General features: G+C 42.2%; 1 protein-coding gene across 2 annotated transcripts in view; it reads right to left on the bottom strand.

Moving 5' to 3' along the window:
• Positions 1-2,747: 2,747 nt before the first annotated feature.
• The window catches only part of CEP126 (centrosomal protein 126), a 42,974-nt gene continuing 27,844 nt past the window's right edge, over positions 2,748-17,877 (bottom strand). For both annotated transcript variants that reach the window (XM_072134190.1, XM_072134191.1), the window contains 7 exons: positions 13,604-15,566; positions 12,612-12,752; positions 11,616-11,731; positions 10,061-10,142; positions 7,222-7,407; positions 6,727-6,791; positions 2,748-5,413 (listed from right to left, as the gene is read on the bottom strand). In XM_072134190.1, the coding sequence (XP_071990291.1) occupies positions 5,309-5,413; positions 6,727-6,791; positions 7,222-7,407; positions 10,061-10,142; positions 11,616-11,731; positions 12,612-12,752; positions 13,604-15,566 (2,658 nt within the window). In that variant the 3' untranslated portion in view covers positions 2,748-5,308. The remainder of the gene's footprint in view (positions 5,414-6,726; positions 6,792-7,221; positions 7,408-10,060; positions 10,143-11,615; positions 11,732-12,611; positions 12,753-13,603; positions 15,567-17,877) is intronic.

Genomic DNA, 17,877 nt, shown 5'->3' with positions numbered 1-17,877 from the left:
GCTCTTGTGTCACCCCCTCATCCTCATAGACTGTAAGCTCTTGTGTCACCTCCTCATCCTCATAGACTGTAAGCTCTTGTGTCACCCCCTCATCCTCATAGACTGTAAGCTCTTGTGTCACCCCCTCATCCTCATAGACTGTAAGCTCTTGTGTCACCCCCTCATCCTCATAGACTGTAAGATCTTGTGTCACCTTCTCCTCCTCATAGACTGTAAGCTCTTGTGTCACCCCCTCATCCTCATAGACTGTAAGCTCTTGTGTCACCCTCATCCTCATAGACTGTAAACTCTTGTGTCACATCCTCATAGACTGTAAGCTCTTGTGTCACATCCTCATAGACTGTAAGCTCTTGTGTCACCCTTTCATCCTCATAGACTGTAAGCTCTTGTGTCACCTCCACATCCTCATAGACTGTAAGCTCTTGTGTCACCCCCTCATCCTCATAGACTGTAAGCTCTTGTGTCACCCCCTCATCCTCATAGACTGTAAGCTCTTGTGTCACCCCTTCATCCTCATAGAGTGTAAGCTCTTGTGTCACCCCCTCATCCTCATAGACTGTAAGCTCTTGTGTCACCCCCTCATCCTCATAGACTGTAAGCTCTTGTGTCATCCCCTCATCCTCATAGACTGTAAGCTCTTGTGTCACATCCTCATCCTCATAGACTGTAAGCTCTTGTGTCACCCCCTCATCCTCATAGACTGTAAGCTCTTGTGTCACCTCCTCATCCTCATAGACTGTAAGCTCTTGTGTCACCTCCACATCCTCATAGACTTATTATTATAGATAAATTTCTCACTACAGGAAAGAAGCAGGAAAAGGCACAGAGAAGCTTCTTTACTATGATTGGTATTCCCATGTCAACTGATGGGAAAACAACTGATGAGGGCATTAGTGTTCATATGGAGGGGGGGGTGGTGGTTAATTGTTAGCTTTGTTGACTAGACTGTATAACAAGTTTGGACTTTCGATGGCTTGTGTCCAATAGCAGCTAATGCAATAGTATGGTGTGACTAGTAGCAAAAATGCACTTGTTGTGGTGAGGATATATACATACAATCTGATGTGTTGTATATGGTCCCACTATATAACAGAATCCTTAAAAAAATATTCTAATAATAATCTACCATCAAAATCCATCATGATAAACCAGGGACACTTACTTATAGATCCGGGCACCGGGACTGTGGTAATCTTCTTATACTTGTTGTACATGACCTCCTTGTTTTTTTAAAAAAATCAACGTTTGAAATTATGCTAATGTGTCAGAAGGACTCCTGTGGGTGCTCTGTCTTCACAGGTTGTTATAATGGGGCATGGAGTGTCCGACGATAATGCACCTCTGTGCATAGTCTTGCGACACAATTTGAATCTTAAATCCCGCCCTCAGTCCGAATCAGTCAGATCGTTCGACCGCCCGCCCCCCTGATTTCTGTCGCGTGAAAGCCGGTGCGATTGCCACACAATCCTATCGCGTGCAACACAATCCCAGCGCAGACCCCTGTTAAATACTTGTCTTAGCTGCACAAATCCTTAAAACCATGAACAATCCAACAAAAGTGCGATCTGCAACACTTAGTAAATAAGCCCCAATGTCTCCCCCTCCCCCTGTTCCTTCAGCACTTCTTCCCTCCAATTGTGCGCTGCTGCCATGAGAATAGAGCAGGAGAGTGGGGGAAGTGCTCAGAGAGCAGAGAGAGGGGAGAAAGAGCACAGGGGGGACTCTGGAAACACCTCCTTAAGGCCTTCCGACTCATTAGCATAATTTGAAAAGTTGATTTTAGAAGGAAGGAGGCCATGGATAACAACTATAAGAAGATTACCACAGTCCCGGTGCCTGGGTCTATGAGTAAGTGACCCTGATGATGGATTTTGATGGTAGATTTCCTTTGATAAAGTCTATTTAAAAAGTTTACTATTATCCAATGGATTATTTAACTTATTTTATTTAACTCTTGCACTATTGTTCCAAAAATCAGTTTTATTCTTCATCTCATTCCTTTAGATCAAGTCTAGGAGACAGCCAGGGTCCCTCCGCCTCCTCATGCCCGCTCCGCTTTGTAGTAACGTCCCACAGTGGTGACTTCTTTCTTATTCTCGTGACCCTGCGCAGCGAAGAGAGGAATATATGGTGCTGAAATCTCAGGTGCGAAAGGAGCGCTTAACATCAGCACTGAGGGACATTACTATGAGGATGAGCGCTAGTGAGGAGGCGGAGGGCGCAGAACATCAAAGTTGAGCTCTTACAGGAGGAGAGGTAGCAAAATCTTGCTAAAAGGTTCCCTTTAAAAGGGAGTTGTCCTAATCTATCCCTTATAGGAAACAGATAAAGCGCCTTCCCATCCTGGGTATTTATAGCATGAGCACGGTGGCTTAGTGGTTAGCATTACAGCCTTGCAGCACTGGGGACCAGGGTTCAGGTCTCAGGATCAAGATCTGCAAAGAGTTTGTATGTTCTCTCCGTGTTTGTGTGGGTTTCCTCCGGGTCCTCTGGTTTCCTCCCACACTCCAAAACATACTGGTAGGTTGATTAGATTGTGAGCCCCATAGAACAGGGACTGATTTGGCAAAACTCTGTGTAGCGCTGCGTTATCTGTGTGCGCTATATAAATAAAGGAATTATTATTATTATCTGGTCAATGTGCATCCCATCCCGCTCCATCGAAACAACAGGGGATCCTCAGAAAAATATCTAATAAGTGATAGAAACATATCCTTATAGAAATAATAAATACAAGATTTTCACCATTTTATTTTGAATATTAAAATAATTATATATATATTTTTTTCTATCAAACAGAAAACTTAAATTAGCATCCACTCAAAAAAATGAGGTATTTTCAGATATAAAAATATAATAATCTAGTAAAGTGCATTATGGTAGTTACAAATCTCTAGAGTATATAGGACGGTATCTATTACAATCTACAACTGCTCACACATAGATAATGTACACAAGATAAAAAACACATACAAAACCCCAGGCCTTTACACACGTGATAAAAAAAAGTGTTATACTGCCCCCTAGTGATATACAGCTAGTATCACATCATTATTGTTCCACTTAGGCTTTAGTGTGATTAATTGGGGGAACCATGCATCTGTCAGAGGGAAATCCATGCATAGAAAATAGGTTTTAAAAAATGTATTAAAATCGGTTTAAAAATCTGCAGAATAGAACATATATACACATTATACACAGTTTCCCTATTCATAATATAATTATACAAATTCCCTTTTTATTATTTTGATAAATAGTACAGAGTAGTTGCTCTGTGTGTATATATAGATATATGTGTGTGTGTGTGTGTGTGTGTATATATATATATATATACATACACACACACACATATATATATGTATATATGTTGCAGTAGAGTCATAGCTTGGTTTACACTGCTACATTAAAGGGCATCTACCACCAAGATAAAAGATTGTATGCAAATGATCCTTAGGGGCTCCAGGCTCCATCAACACCTAGCCTGGAGCCCTTCAGGCTAATTTGCATACAGTCCTTCATCCTGGTGGTATATGCCCTTTAACATCTTGGATAATGAAAATTGCAATAAAAAAGCAACTTAGGTCCAGTTTATTAGGACCGGGGGAGTAGAAAAGACTCACTGGAAAGAGTAGCTCCTGCTCTGGAGGGCTCAGCATGACCCTATGGTTATATGATTGTTCATTTATTTGAATGGTCGCCATGTAATACCACTTTACACCTGAAGAGGCCACTGCAGGAAGAATGGGCGGGAGCTAGAAGCAGTTCTGATGATCAGTAGTGGGTCCTTTTTCTTATAAAGGGGTGTGTGAATAGGAAATCCCCCTATAGCCATTAAATAAATTTGTCAGAGAGCTGTCTAAAATAAAAGTAATCTCCTGCTTTAAACCAATTCTTAGACCTTAAGCAGGACCACACTTGAAAGAGAACCTGACAGAGGACTCCCCATCTCCTATATTATGTCCTGCTTACAAAGAGAATAAAATAGGTAGGAGGTGCTTGAAATTGCTTCGCTTTTAGAGCCTTAAAGGGATATTCTTATATGAAGATCAAGCACTTTTCCGTGAAGTGATCGTTCACACTTTAGCACCGTTGTTTGTATGTAGACATTTATGTGAAGAACAATTTTCTAGGATGTCTACGTAGAAAAGTAGGATGTGTATGTAGATTTATTGGATACAGAGCTCTACATATCCTGCATTACAACACAATACAATACAAATCCGCAATACAGTGCAGCAACCACTAGAGGGAGCTCATGCACTGAATTCAATCAGGATCAGAAAATCACCTAACCCCCCCCCCCTAGTGGTGGCTACAGACAGACAGAATTTCTGTATTACTGGAAGCAGGGGTTTCTACCTAGTTTACTGCATAGACATTTTCTGATTAGTATCTCTGCTTGCTCTGAATAGACTGAATTACAATGAGAGTACTTTCTAAGACCGTGTGTCCATAGTAATCAGTCTGTTTTACACTACTTAGGTCAAAGCCAGATAAATGATATGAAGTCAGAAAAAAAGTGAAAAGAGGTTGTCCCAGAATAGTAATTCATCATGTATTTACTGCTGGGTCCCTATGTGTCTTAGTATGGGGGGTCCTATGCTGCTTGTTTTACCCTCATCAGTCCTACTAGACTGATATTGCCAAAATGAAGCCCATCTCCATTGGTCCCATAGAGTTGAACAGGTGTAAGTATCCATGCATTACTATAATTCCAATAGATGGGGGACATACTTGAAATCTGATATATCCCATAAAAAAATTAAGAAAATTTGGAAATCGTAAGGAAACCCTTTATAATGATTCGCCTCAAGGGCCAGCTGACCCATAGATGATCATTTATGTGGATTTTGACATAGAAAATACATAAGAGTAGCTGCACATAGTTCCGCACCAAAATTTACGACTAATCTGCATATTGAGATTTTGGAGCACATTGAAACCCCAATTGAATCTGCCAAAGAAAATGGACCAAAATCTGAAGCAAATCTGCAAGTAAAACAGTATTTTTAGGAGGATTTGGCCATGGATTTAGTTTTCGTTAGAATATAAATGTTCTGTATTGTGCATTGTATTTTCCCCAGGTGCATTTACAGCGTGGTTCTTACTACGGCGGTTATACGCTAGTGCAAACTTGTCACAGAAATGTAGAAAAGTATAAAAGTGTGCCTGCCTATAATCCCCATACACAATATATTACATATCCATACAAAAACAGAGCTTTACTGTATATACAAGTACATACAACCAGGACGGCGAGGAGATAACAAGTCCTGCTATGATACAATGGAGGCCACCTAGAAGGCTATCAGTATCTTCTTTGCAGCCGGTTTCGTGGGTCAGCTGATAGACTGCGATATTTTTGCGCCTGTGTCATGTGTTCAGCCGCTTGAGGGGGGAACTGATGAATCTTCTGCAAAACACATCAAATAAATATGAACGTTAGTCATATGGGGGCAGCAGCAGCTGCCGTGCTTATCTTTAGCGCTGACGCCACAGCTCATACGGTCCTGGGGGTCACGGGACTTAGTTGGCCGAAAAGGCCACTAAATAGATGGAAGCAACTCCTGTGACCCCATGCACCTCTTCCCCCAAGGATCCAGGAAAACCTCTTTAAGCTCATCTCCAAGGCTAGGTGTCTGCATGCTGGGGGTCTGACTGCTAAGACGCCCAGCAGTCGTGCCTAGTGTAAGTTGAGTATTGATAGGCTGATCTCTCACAGTTCCATTGGCTGCGTTTACACGTTTCGGTTGCATTTAGAAACACAATCCAACCGGACTGGGAAGAGACTGGGCCGATTCATATATGTTTCAACGGAAACGTATTAGATAAGGAGCTCCATGTGCTTTGCATTATTAACAGGCAAAATATGCAGTGCTTGTTTCTGATCGCATGTGATTCAGTTGAAACGTATATATATGCGATCGGGCCAAGCTCCTCCCCATTTCAGTTGGATTGTGTTTTTAAATCCAACCGGAACGTGTGAATGCAGCCATTGAAGTAAATGAAACACAGGTTGGGCATGTACAGCTACGCTTCTTTCACATGGAGCACTTTGTGGAGTTCTTACACAATGGGGCACATTTACTTACCCGTCCTGCGCAGTGAATTGTCCGACCGGAATGCACATCTGCCGCGATTCAAGAAGATCGTGCGCCCGGTATCCTGCATGTGTCGTTTCCCCGCTTAGGTCCGACAAAGTTCACCTTCTTCTTCCCGGTGCATACAAGTGCTTGATCTTGCGTCACAAATTGAAAGCTCAATCCCGCGCTCAGTCCGAATCAGTCGGATCGTCCGACGGCCCGCACCTTGAGTTCTGTTGCATGAAAGCCGGTGCCGATGCGCCAAAATCCGAATGCGTGCGCCACAATCCCCTTCTAAATACCTGTCCCAGCGCTGCAATCCCCGAAAACGTTAGAAATGCGGCTGCGGGTCCCTTCGTAAATAAGCCCCAATAACTCCAAATCAACCTGTTCTTGTGATCCATGTACCTAAACTAAAGGGACTGTGAAAAGACTGAGATGCAATTCCAATAAGAGTCACTATTGGCGCTGTGCTGGTTAACCTCTTAGCAATATGGCGCAGAATTTGGCTAATAGCGCTCAGATACCCTCCATGATATTGATAATCTAATATGTTTTACTCCCTAGTATATAAAAATTTTTTAAAATTATTGCATAAATTAAGATTTTCAGATGAAAGAAAAACATGCAAGATAATCCTTACCAGTGGTGATTTTGGGTGAAATCCATTCATAGTTGTTGAGGGCTTCATTGTTGTTTCTTGAACATCTAAAATAGCAACAAAAAATAGATGAGACTTCTATCAATTATATAAGAGAATGATGCCCCCCCTGGATATGCGGTGCGTCTATTGTTAGTAAGGATCTTGGTTGTACCCTTTCTCCTTAGGCCTTGATCACACGTTTCGTTTGGATTGAGTTTCAGAACACTGTCCAACCACTACATGGAGGTGTTGGCCAAGTCAAATGTATCTTATTGATAAGGAGCTTTTTCAACATGCAAAACAAGTGGTGCTTGTTACTGATCGCATGCATTAGAGTTGAACACTGATAAGTGTTATTTCATAGGGATTACAGACACCTACTATAACACATGTCTTATGATCCAGGCTCCTCTCTCACAGCTGGTTTGAGTAGTAATTAGGTTATGTAGGGGATTAGTAGCCTGTTAGGGTAACCCACCTACGCAGTGTACTTACTCTGCAGTCTCTGGTTGAGACGATCGAGTGATTGGAGAAGTCTCTGTTCCTCTATGGAGAGCGCGGTCTGCGGGGCTCTGGGCTTGTTTGCTTTCATCTCTTGCATGGCGGCTAGAATTTCGCCATCTGTCGCAGATGTTTCCACCAGATTCTCCGCCAGCATAAACTGTGCCGTGCTTTCCGAGACTACGGAGACACAACATGATCGTATGTAAACAATAACACAGTAATTACGGATCAGCATAATACACTGTATGCTGCCAGCGAGGAAGAGATGGTCCTGCTTTCACCATTTACATATAATTACTATGGGGCGGTTGTGCTTTATTCTGGGATTTCTTCAGAATCCTTCCAAGGAAACTCTAGGACATCACTACTCAAGACAGTAGTAATGGAAACATAGCTGTAAGGATGCAAGTACCCCTTCTTATACATGGGATCGTCATATCAGGTGATGTTGGGGAAAGAAGGATCAGGCATGTTGAATTTGGGCGGCACGGTGGCGGAGTGAGTAGCACTTCTGCCTTGCAGCACTGGGGTCCTGGGTTCAAATCCCACTCAGGTCAACATCTGCAAAGAGTTTGTATGTTTTCTCTGTGTTTGCGTGGGTTTCCTCCGGGTCCTCCGGTTTCCTCCCACACTCCAAAACATACTGTTAGGCTGTTTAGATTGTGAGCCCCATGGGGACAGGGACCAATTTGACATGCTTGTGCAGCGCTGCGTAATCTGTGTGCGCTATATAAATAAAGAATTAATAATTTCACCATGTCTGATCCTTTGTTCTAACGGGATAAACGTCACTGTCAGAGATGTCTGGCAGCAGCGGAGAAAACGTGGACTCTCGGCCGTGCATAAATGCAGGTAGAATTTACTATAAAATGTTGAAGTAAAACGCACCATATTTTTTTAGGGCCATTCATAATGCTAAATCTATTATCTCTATAAAGATAGATATTGTAATCAGTTTATTCCTGGAATGTGTAGATGTCATGGGATCATCCTGAACTGCACACTTTCCTTTACTCCATGAGATGGATTGACTACACATGTAAGATTGCACTGGTACCTAAAAATCTTAATGCAAGTTACTACTCAGGTGTAAATAAGCAGTAACACAGTTTCTAGATATTATATGACTTAGTAGTTTCCCCTCTGCAGGTTCCATCTGTGATTCTCGGTTGTGTCAGAACTGGTGAATGGAGACCGGCTCCTACAATGTCTCCCATACAAAGAGAAGAATCTACTCCATAAATCTTTCTCTCTCAAAAGTAGCGCCAAATAGTACGTTACAGAGCAAGTACAGTACTGCTAGTATATAGCTATGGGTCCAACAGTGGGTGAGATAGGAGACTTACTCAAAGCTGCAGGTGAGCCGATACATTTATCTGCGCTGAAGGAAGATTTTACTATTAAATTCAGAGTTAGGAAACCTGTAATGATGATTTAGACCCACAAACCATCACCAAACCTTATCATAACTAAAGAAATAGGCTAGCTCACAGAACCACAAGTCTAATGCCATCTAAAGGATGAAATTATTTTCTTTAACCTTCTCATGCTCTGTGGTGGAAATATCCATCACTAAGCTCTGCTGACAGATATATCCTTCGCTGAGTTAATTCTGGTTCAGCTTGCCATTGGCGCTGGACCGGCATCAGTATACACAGGGTGTCAGCTGTACCTTACAGCTGACACCCCAGTCTAACACCCGCGGTTGGAGTGAGCTCCGGTCGCGGGTCTTTGACCTGTTAAATGGTTTGGTCAACATGACTACAGCATTTACATTGCCTTCTTGGAGTCTCTCCCCCATAATAACCCCCCTGCGTCATCTTCTGGGGGCACCGATTGTTTCAATGGCAGACTGGAAGACCAATCAGAACACCATGGCTGCCCACAGGCAGTGCCTGTAAGATCCTGTCTGTTTTAGGTGTTACAGTCACATTGTCAGCTTATGCGTGTCAGTCTATTATTTAATAATAATAATACTTTATTTATATAGCGCCTACAGATTATGCAGCGCTGCACAAAGCTTGTCAAATTGGTCCTTAATGGTATTATCATGAACAAGCAATTAGATGAATGCTTGTTAATGTCCCATGGTACAACTGATAAACATGTTAAAAATTAAATTTAAAAAATGTTCTTAAATAAAAAAATAAATGAATAAATTAAAAAATAGTAATTAATAGTACTAGGAAAATCTCTGCTCGATTTGTAATCTGACTTATGTCATATTAGAATAAAAAGACTTTTAAAAAATGATGAAAACACAAAGTTGAGATATGGGAAATGTTAGTAAGTGGGTTGGGTCTCAAAAGCAGAAGATTTTGAATTTTGAAAATGACACATTTCTCAAAAAAATTGGCTATTTTTTTAAATAAATAAACACAAAACATATTGACTAAAATTTACCACTAACATGAAGTACAATGTGTTCCCAAATAAAACAATCGCAAAATCATTTTGGTAAGTTAGTGTGTAAAAGTTATAACCATATAAAGTGAAATGTCAGATTACAAAAAAAAGAGGCTGAGACTTAACATACAAACTGGCTGCGTACTGAAGGGGTTAATATGACATCAGCACCATGTTTCTAGTTACTAGAAGTTCTAGCACCTGAAGATAGGGGCATCTGGAGTGACGCTCTACCTGTAACCACTAAACTTGATTCAGCTCAGGCAAATATGACTGTTCTCTGCTCATTTTAACATGAGTTTATTTTTAGAGGTTTCACAAAAATAAAGAAATCTAGAAAGGACATTCCATCCCCTACTTGAGGGGGCTGGTATATTAATGGGGTAAAATGTGGTGACAGAGCCCCTTTAAATATTGTACATACCTTCACCAGAAAGTGCACCATTGTGTGTCTGCCCCGGCTCCTGGGCACTTGGCAAGGGACTTATCTTCATTGTGTTCACATTCTGTTTATAGTAATAATTGGAAACCTGTTAATTTAGTCATTTACAAACAAATAATTCAGACATGTGACACTGTCTGTAATTACTGAACAAGACTCATCTGCTTTATTCTATCAAGATGGACACATCGGGTCTCTAAAAGCTGGAGTCATATTAATGCTTCATTAAAGAAAGTTTTTGTCCATTTCTGGCGCTCCTATAATGCTGAATAAGAGTGTCAGGATGCTAAACCTGCTACTTCATCTATTAGTCAGAACTGGAGCCACATTCTCCTGATTGTCACCCAACCCCCCTAGGCAGATCGATATGCCCGATCCCGCGGACACATCTTGCTTTTCTTAACCTTTGGGAAATACAGGAACCTGCTTGTCTGTCTATGTAACTGGTGACCTAATTGCTGGGATTGGTAACCAGCACCCGGTGTAATACATTTAAACAATACAAGATGCTGGGTGCTGGTTACACCCTGTGTGCTTTGATTCTGTTTCTAAAAGGAGTCAAAGCAGTTACTATGACTGCACCATAACTGTTGCAGAAGGTGGGTAGTGGTGAGCGCTCCTGGGTCCCCTCCTGCTGCTCCTCTTAGTGTCCTGACTTTGTATAAACACTGGCGTCAGGACCCAGAGCAGCGTCTCCCATGACCAGGAGAGGACCCAGAAGTGGTAAGTACTTGGCAGCTGTACTGTACTGCTCCCAGGTCCAGGTGCCGACACATACAACCAGTGGGACATGTGGAGGAGAGAAGAAGCTGATGTGTGGTCCAGGGATGAGAAGAGGAGTCAGGGAAGGAGAGGATCTATTAATTTTTTTAATGCTCTGGTGGCCTCCAGGATTTGTTTTGGGGGTCTCCAATATTAGTAGTTGTCTACTCTGGGGGGTCTCCAATTTTATAAGTTGTCTATTTTGGGTTCTCCTGTATGATTATCTGCTCTGTGGTCTGCACTGTTATTGTCTGCTCTGCATGCAGTCTTTGGTTTCTGGGGTGGTATTTATTGCTGTACTGTGGTATTTATAATTCCTGGGGTGGCATTTTGTGCTGTACTGTGGTTGTTGGTGCATCTAAAGTGCTGGTTACTGATGTGGCCCCTTAAAGTTGAGCAGTTTGACAATGCAGCCCTTAGACTAGTAAATGTTGTTCAATCTTAAATCCTTAGATCAAGAATAGAACAGATATTTTAAGGAAATTTCATAATTTGTAGAATTTTTGATATATTTGACCATCTTATCACGACTCCGACTCCACAGTCCTGGTTGGGAGTCATTACACTCCTACGCTGATCCCTAGATCTCCCCCCAGTTAGAAGGTTGGTAACGCAATGACATGTCAGTAGCAGATGTATAATACATAACACAAGTAAATGCAGGCAGCTCTGGCAGCATCAAAACAAAGGTGCAGGACAGAGTTGGTATTCCCTATAATGTGATGTCTTCTAATAATATCGCAAATCTCGATCCACAGCTGTATATCATTTTTACCTGTGAGGGCCTCAAGCCCGCGGATGCCGGTCTTCCTTTCCTCTGCTCCAGCAATGCTCTGCGCTTGTTCTCATTGCTGTCTAGAATCTGTTTCCTTCTTGCGAGGGTGACGTAACCTAAGAATGGAAGTAAATAATGACATTTATACCCTATACACAGGACAGAGGATACATTCTGATAGTGATGGCTCTAATAATGCCCCTCACTGATTCCTATGGGATTTCACAAGTTCTATGCAGAAAGGGAAAACTCATGAAGACTTATGGACTTTCCTAATTCCATTTTAAGTAGGGCCAAGAGGCCCAGAAATGTAAGGAGGTCACATTAGTAATGCATTGTATATTGCTAGGGTATGAAATTAAGATCTGTGTCTGACTGCTGGGACCCCCCTGTTCATGAGAATGAAGGGTCTGCTACAAACAAACAGTGATACTAGGTGTTGTGAGTAACCATGAAATTTCAGGTGCAGGACTTGAAAAGGGATTGATCCAATTTTTGGGAAAGTGCCTTATAGAACATGACTACTACCCCAGCATCAAGGTGAGAGGATAGGCTCAGTGGTGTTCATGCTGAAGGAGTTGTCCCAAGTATATAACAAGGTTATTAGTGAGGCTCCAACTGCTGGGACATCCAATGATCAGGAGAAAGGGCCCGCGATCAGGAAAGCAGGACCCCTGCGATCTTATTCTCACTGATGGGTGGAGCGACAGGACAAGCATCTGCCCTGCTGCTTCACTCAGTCCTATGGGAATAACAACAATATCCGGGCAAAGCGTTCACGTCCACCATCTACGACCCCAGTGCTCAAATATTATGTCTGCCCTTATTGACAGTGAATGGGAGCGGCATCGCAGATCTCCCATTCTCGTGATCAGTCGGGGTCCCAGCAGTCAAACCTTTTATGATCACCTTGTTATCCCCCCCCATCATGTGGCTAGGGAATAACTTAAATACTTGCGACAACCCATTTAATGCAAATAACAATCTAATCCTTACCATTGTTAATGGGGGAGAAACAACCATTTATCCTTGAAAGCGACTTCCAGTTATTGAGCGTTGCTCCATCAATCACTATATGGGACAGGTTAGCTCGGGCGTGCTGTAAATTAGAAGGAAGATCACCGGCACGGAAATCACCTAAAATACAACAAGAGTAGGATCTGGATTTGTAGTCACAGTGATAAGAGAACACATAACTGTATATGGTGGGCCTCAAAGTGTGTGGATTTATAATGAAACAAGCTGTAGCTCCGGCGCTGCCCTGGATAGTAGATAACTGCTCTTAGCTACAACAAAATAGAATGTCTCATTTCAGTGACTGTCTGTCGCTGGCAGTCTCATTTTAGTGACTGTCTCTGTCCCCGACTGTCACTTTGTGACAGCTGATCTATGATTATTTTCCATCGGCAACTGGAACAGTTGTACCTCAGACATTTCTGATAAATCTCCCCCTATCTCTGTATCCCTACCCATCTTACCTCACACATAAGCTGTCTTCTACTCATTGCCTATAGTAACCGATCACAGCTCAGAGCTCATATTAATGACCTGTGGCAGAACAGCAGCCAATCACGGCTCAGCTTCCAACTGCCACAGCAGCAGACAAATGGCTCCTGTATATGCTGGGTAATAAGTGGATTTTGGAAAGCTTTATATATTAGATACTGCAGCATTTTGTCTATATTGTTGGTATTGTTATATACCTATAAAAGGATACCCCACTTTGATGCCACAGGTCACATATAAACCACATATAAACTAAACAAATCGCCAGTTAGGTGAGTTGTACTGCATCGTAAGCATATCTAATGGGTGGAGCAGCAGGGCACATGCTCATCCGGTTGCTCCATCCACTAGTGATCCAAATAATTATTTTTCCAATACATTGCTATCTACTACACCCTGGCCCCCCCACAAAAAAATAGCCTGTAAGACTCTACTTTGTGTATATTTATGTAACCCAAGTCATCCATATAAAAGAATCCCACCTGTAGCAGCGTTCTTATGGGTTAAGGCACTTCGGACTCCTTGCCACAAGAGAGCGATTTCCTCGTCGGTGGGTGTGTGGTCCAAACGGAGTCCATTTTCACCAAAAATTGGCTGGCGCTTGGCAGGAGCTGGTAAGCTTTCTTGCAGTGCCAGGACCCGCTCACTATTCAGAGTGAGAGCAGCCTTTGAAGAATTATCTGGATCCGATGGAAAATAGGTCTGAATGGTCTGGGTGCTACCCGAAAATGGAGGCCCGGTCTGATAAGACATATTGTCCTTGTTTATCACATGGGTGGTGGAGGACACAACATTGTTCACCTGAGAATTGTTTGTGTTCCCCGGCTTGGCCTTCACCATAGCTTCGCGGTTATTGTTGCTTTCCGCCGTGGGCCTAGGAGGAGGATGTGGGGTCATGATCTTTCCCTGGGACCTTGCGATCTTGTTGGCCTCGGTTGCAGACTGAGGTCGGATTATAATACCCTTCCTATTCCGATGCACCACCGATGGCGTCCTAGCTGATTTTGGGCGCCTTACTACCCTCGTCTTCGTTTTTGGTGGGCTTCTAACCGTGTGCATATGTCCCACAGAGTTCGCTTCTTCGTCTTTAGACGCCATCCATGCCTGCTTAGTGAAATGGTAACCAGTAGAGAAGACCGAGGTAGGTCCTGTCTGGCCATTTTGAGACATCGTATGGACTAGGTCATTCTCCTTGAAATGTGTAGCAGCAGAGGTCTCAACGGGAGACTTTTTGGTTGTCCCATTCATACCTGGTTCATCTTCACCACCCATGATTTCATCTAACCATCTCAGTTTTTTATTATTCGTTTTCTTATGCTCTTTTTCTTTTAGAAGCTCGACACTGTCTCGTAAGGAGCTTCTATCCCCCATCAGAACCATCTTACTGAGACCCATTGCCCTGGTGTACCCATTCTCATACTTGGAGCCCTTCTTCAGGATGCTCTTCAGCAACTTCTTCCCTTCTTTACCTGCGCTATTTATTCTCACTTTTCTATAGATGGTAGACAATGCTAGATCGGGATCATCTAGAGGAAGTATTGTTCCATTTTGATGACTCTTTGGATCTGGTATGACTCCTGAATCACCCCTGGAACTTTGGCTTGGTGAAGAACTTTTTTGTTGTGGTGGACTCTCTCGAATATTAATCACTGCAGGTTTACCGTGGCCGTTTTTTATGGAATGAAACTGTGTATTGTACATATTTGTCAGGATCTCGGGATCAGAAACTGAGCTCGTTGAATGGGTTTTATCAGAATGTTTACTTGGTTTTAGGTCTGTGCTTACATTGTATTGGCAGCTGCCGGGAGAACTTTGTGGAAATGGAACTACCACTGGGGTTGCCAAAGGTTGAGTCATTGTGGGTTTTGTTGCTAGTCCAGGGTGTTGTGTTGTGTCTTTGTTATCATGAGGCACAGAAATCTGAATTGTCTCTCTTGGAGGTGGATCGGGAGTGGCCCAAGCTCTGCTAGGTCTAACCACAAAATTGCTTGTTGCATTGTCTCTATCAAAAGGGGATAGCTTGTTCTCGGTTACTTGAGGCACCGGACTTACATCTTGATTTGATACTGAGAAGCTGTACGTGCTTACTGGATGCATTTTTCCATTTCTTGTTAATGTATCCATCATTCTGTGCTGAAACCCATTTTGGGGGAAACTCTCATCACCACCCATTAGAAAGGGCTTTTCAACAATCATCTCTTCAAAGCTAGTTTGGGAAGGCTGGAGGAGGCTTGTCTGATTGTTTAAGCCACTGACCCCATTACCAGTATTATAATATCCACCATTAATGGAAGGGGAAGAAATTTCTGCCAGTGCTTTGTGTAATGGGTCCGATGAAATTACTGAGCTATTTTCTTCCTTCACAGTTTCTATGTTTTCATCTAGGCTGTCCAGACTCGACAAGCTATCTTCACGTGTAAGCTGTTCAACTTCTTGGTGAAAATTCTGTAAAAAGAAAGGAAAATATGCGGTTGATGTTAGATTATCATTGCAAATCTATAACTTTAATTATGAATTAAAAGGGACTGTCTGATAAAGACATCCCTGATACATATGTCCAATACCTTAAAGGTAATCTACCACCAGGATCAAGTATTGTAAGCCAAGCACGCTGACATACTGGTGTTAGCCCCTTCATGCAGGTTCTGCTCTTCTTTTAGCTTCTTATGCCCTTGTTTTAGTCTTTTAAAATTATGCAAATGACCTAATTTGCATAACCTTTAAAGCCCTTTTTCTTAAAAACCAAGTAATAGAAACACATTTGGGATCGGGCTGTGGCACGCCCGTGTGCTTCGATTCCGTTTCTAAACAGAGTCAAAACAGTACCATGACCGCACCATAAGATCTCTGTAACTCCATCTGAAACATGGATAGAAGGTACAATATCAGAAAAAGATGTCACTCCAGTCATTGTATAAAAATATGAATGTATAAAAAAACTAAATTGACTAATAGCCGAATATTGGGAGGGAGAAAACTTCTTCTAAAACACTCATGTAAGGTGAAAAGTAAAAATGGACTTCATGTCACAATCAATCCAATTCCAGTTCTGTTTTGGAAAATGAAAGCTGCAACGCTATTGGTTATGTGAGTCCCTGAGGTCACACCAGCAGCAGCACCTCTATTTTGTGGGTCGGAGAAATATATCAGCATAGCTATATATATATTACTCAAATCCCCTGCACTCTCTATATCCATCCCCATTTATCTACAACCCCAATGATTTAGTATTTGAAGACTTTGCCCTCTTATGTTGGTCCAACCTGCTGAAATTGTGTATCCACAAACGACATAGGGCTACTTTTTATCCACGCACATTTTAAAGGAAATCTACCACCAGGATAAAGCATTGTGAACTAAGCACACGTACATGCTGGAATCTTATGCACTTGTTTTAACAACAAAAAAAGGCTTTAAGAATTATGCAAATGAGACTAAGGGGCTCCAAGCTCCATAGATGTTACTTGAGGTTAATTTGTGTAATTTTGAAAGCCTTTTTTTTGGTAACAACAAGGCATAAGAAGTTAAAAGAAGAGTGGATCCTGCCAGAGGGGGAACATACCAACATGTAAATGTACTTGGTTTACAATCCTTCATCCTGGTGGTAGATTTCCTTTATATGCCAAATATGGACACTAATGAGCGTCCTATACCAGCCACACAATCTCCTGATCATCTGCTTAACTATTAGGATAAGCCTGTTCCACCTTCCAGAAATTCCTTAAAAAATGAATGTGAGTGAACAATGGCTGACAGAGGGAACAATGGAGTGCGTCAGCCTCGGTGCCAGCACGATTTATTACACTTTATTGTTACGTGCTTCTAATTACAAACCATTAGCCGGTATTGCTAGGAAACTCCCTTTATTATTTAAGAAGCTTCTTAACCCTTACAATCTCCTGCGTGTGCTGGCGGCATGTCAGCAATCGCCTCCTCCCACGGCTCCTTACACCTGACTCATGACTATTACATGGTGACTGCACAGCTCTGTGCCGTGTACACGTGGCTGTAAAATACTGCAATTATATATATATAAGGACGCACTGTCTATTTTTAGCCTTTTCATAGAGATCATAAGTCGCAACGTTTTGGGAGAACTCGATGGCCAAAAGCAATAAAATTACACCGGCACTTGCCTAACTTTATAGTATTCTTAATTTAGTTATGTACCTGGCTATGTTACTACTCATAGACTGTCATACCATGCGTAGGAAGCAACAGTCCTGATGGAAAATGAAGGCTAAATTTATTAAAGGACATCTACAACCAGGATCAATGATTGTAAAGCAAGCACACTGACATACTGGTGTGGCCCCCTCTAGCATGATACACTCTTCTTTTAGCTTCTTATGCCCTGGTTTTACAAAAAAAAAGGCTTTGAAAATTATGCAAATGAACCTGAAGGGCTCCAAGATCCATTGACAGCTATGGAGCCCGAAGCCCCTCAGGTTAATTTGCAAAGACTAAAAGAGCCTATACTTTCCTCCGTTCGGCGCTGCAGTTCAGCGTGGTGCTGCCCGGCCTCTGTTAGTATAAGAAACTCATGTGGACAGTGTTCACCCACCACAACCAAATACAGGTCGCAGCCAGAAGATGTAATGGGTGCCTGCTATCGATGTAATGTTTCTGCCAAGCCTCTGTATACCAACATAAACCAGCAGTGACATGCAGCGCTTTGCTGAACCGGATCACTTGAGTGAGGTCAGTATAGGTTCTTAATTTTAGTCCCCTTGGGACCTTTATTAAAAAAAAAAAG

Source organism: Engystomops pustulosus, chromosome 2 (assembly GCF_040894005.1).
Source record: "Engystomops pustulosus chromosome 2, aEngPut4.maternal, whole genome shotgun sequence".
NCBI lineage: Eukaryota > Metazoa > Chordata > Amphibia > Anura > Leptodactylidae > Engystomops > Engystomops pustulosus.
The sequence above is the reverse complement of the archived record's forward strand: the minus strand, read 5'-3'. Positions and strand labels throughout refer to the sequence as shown.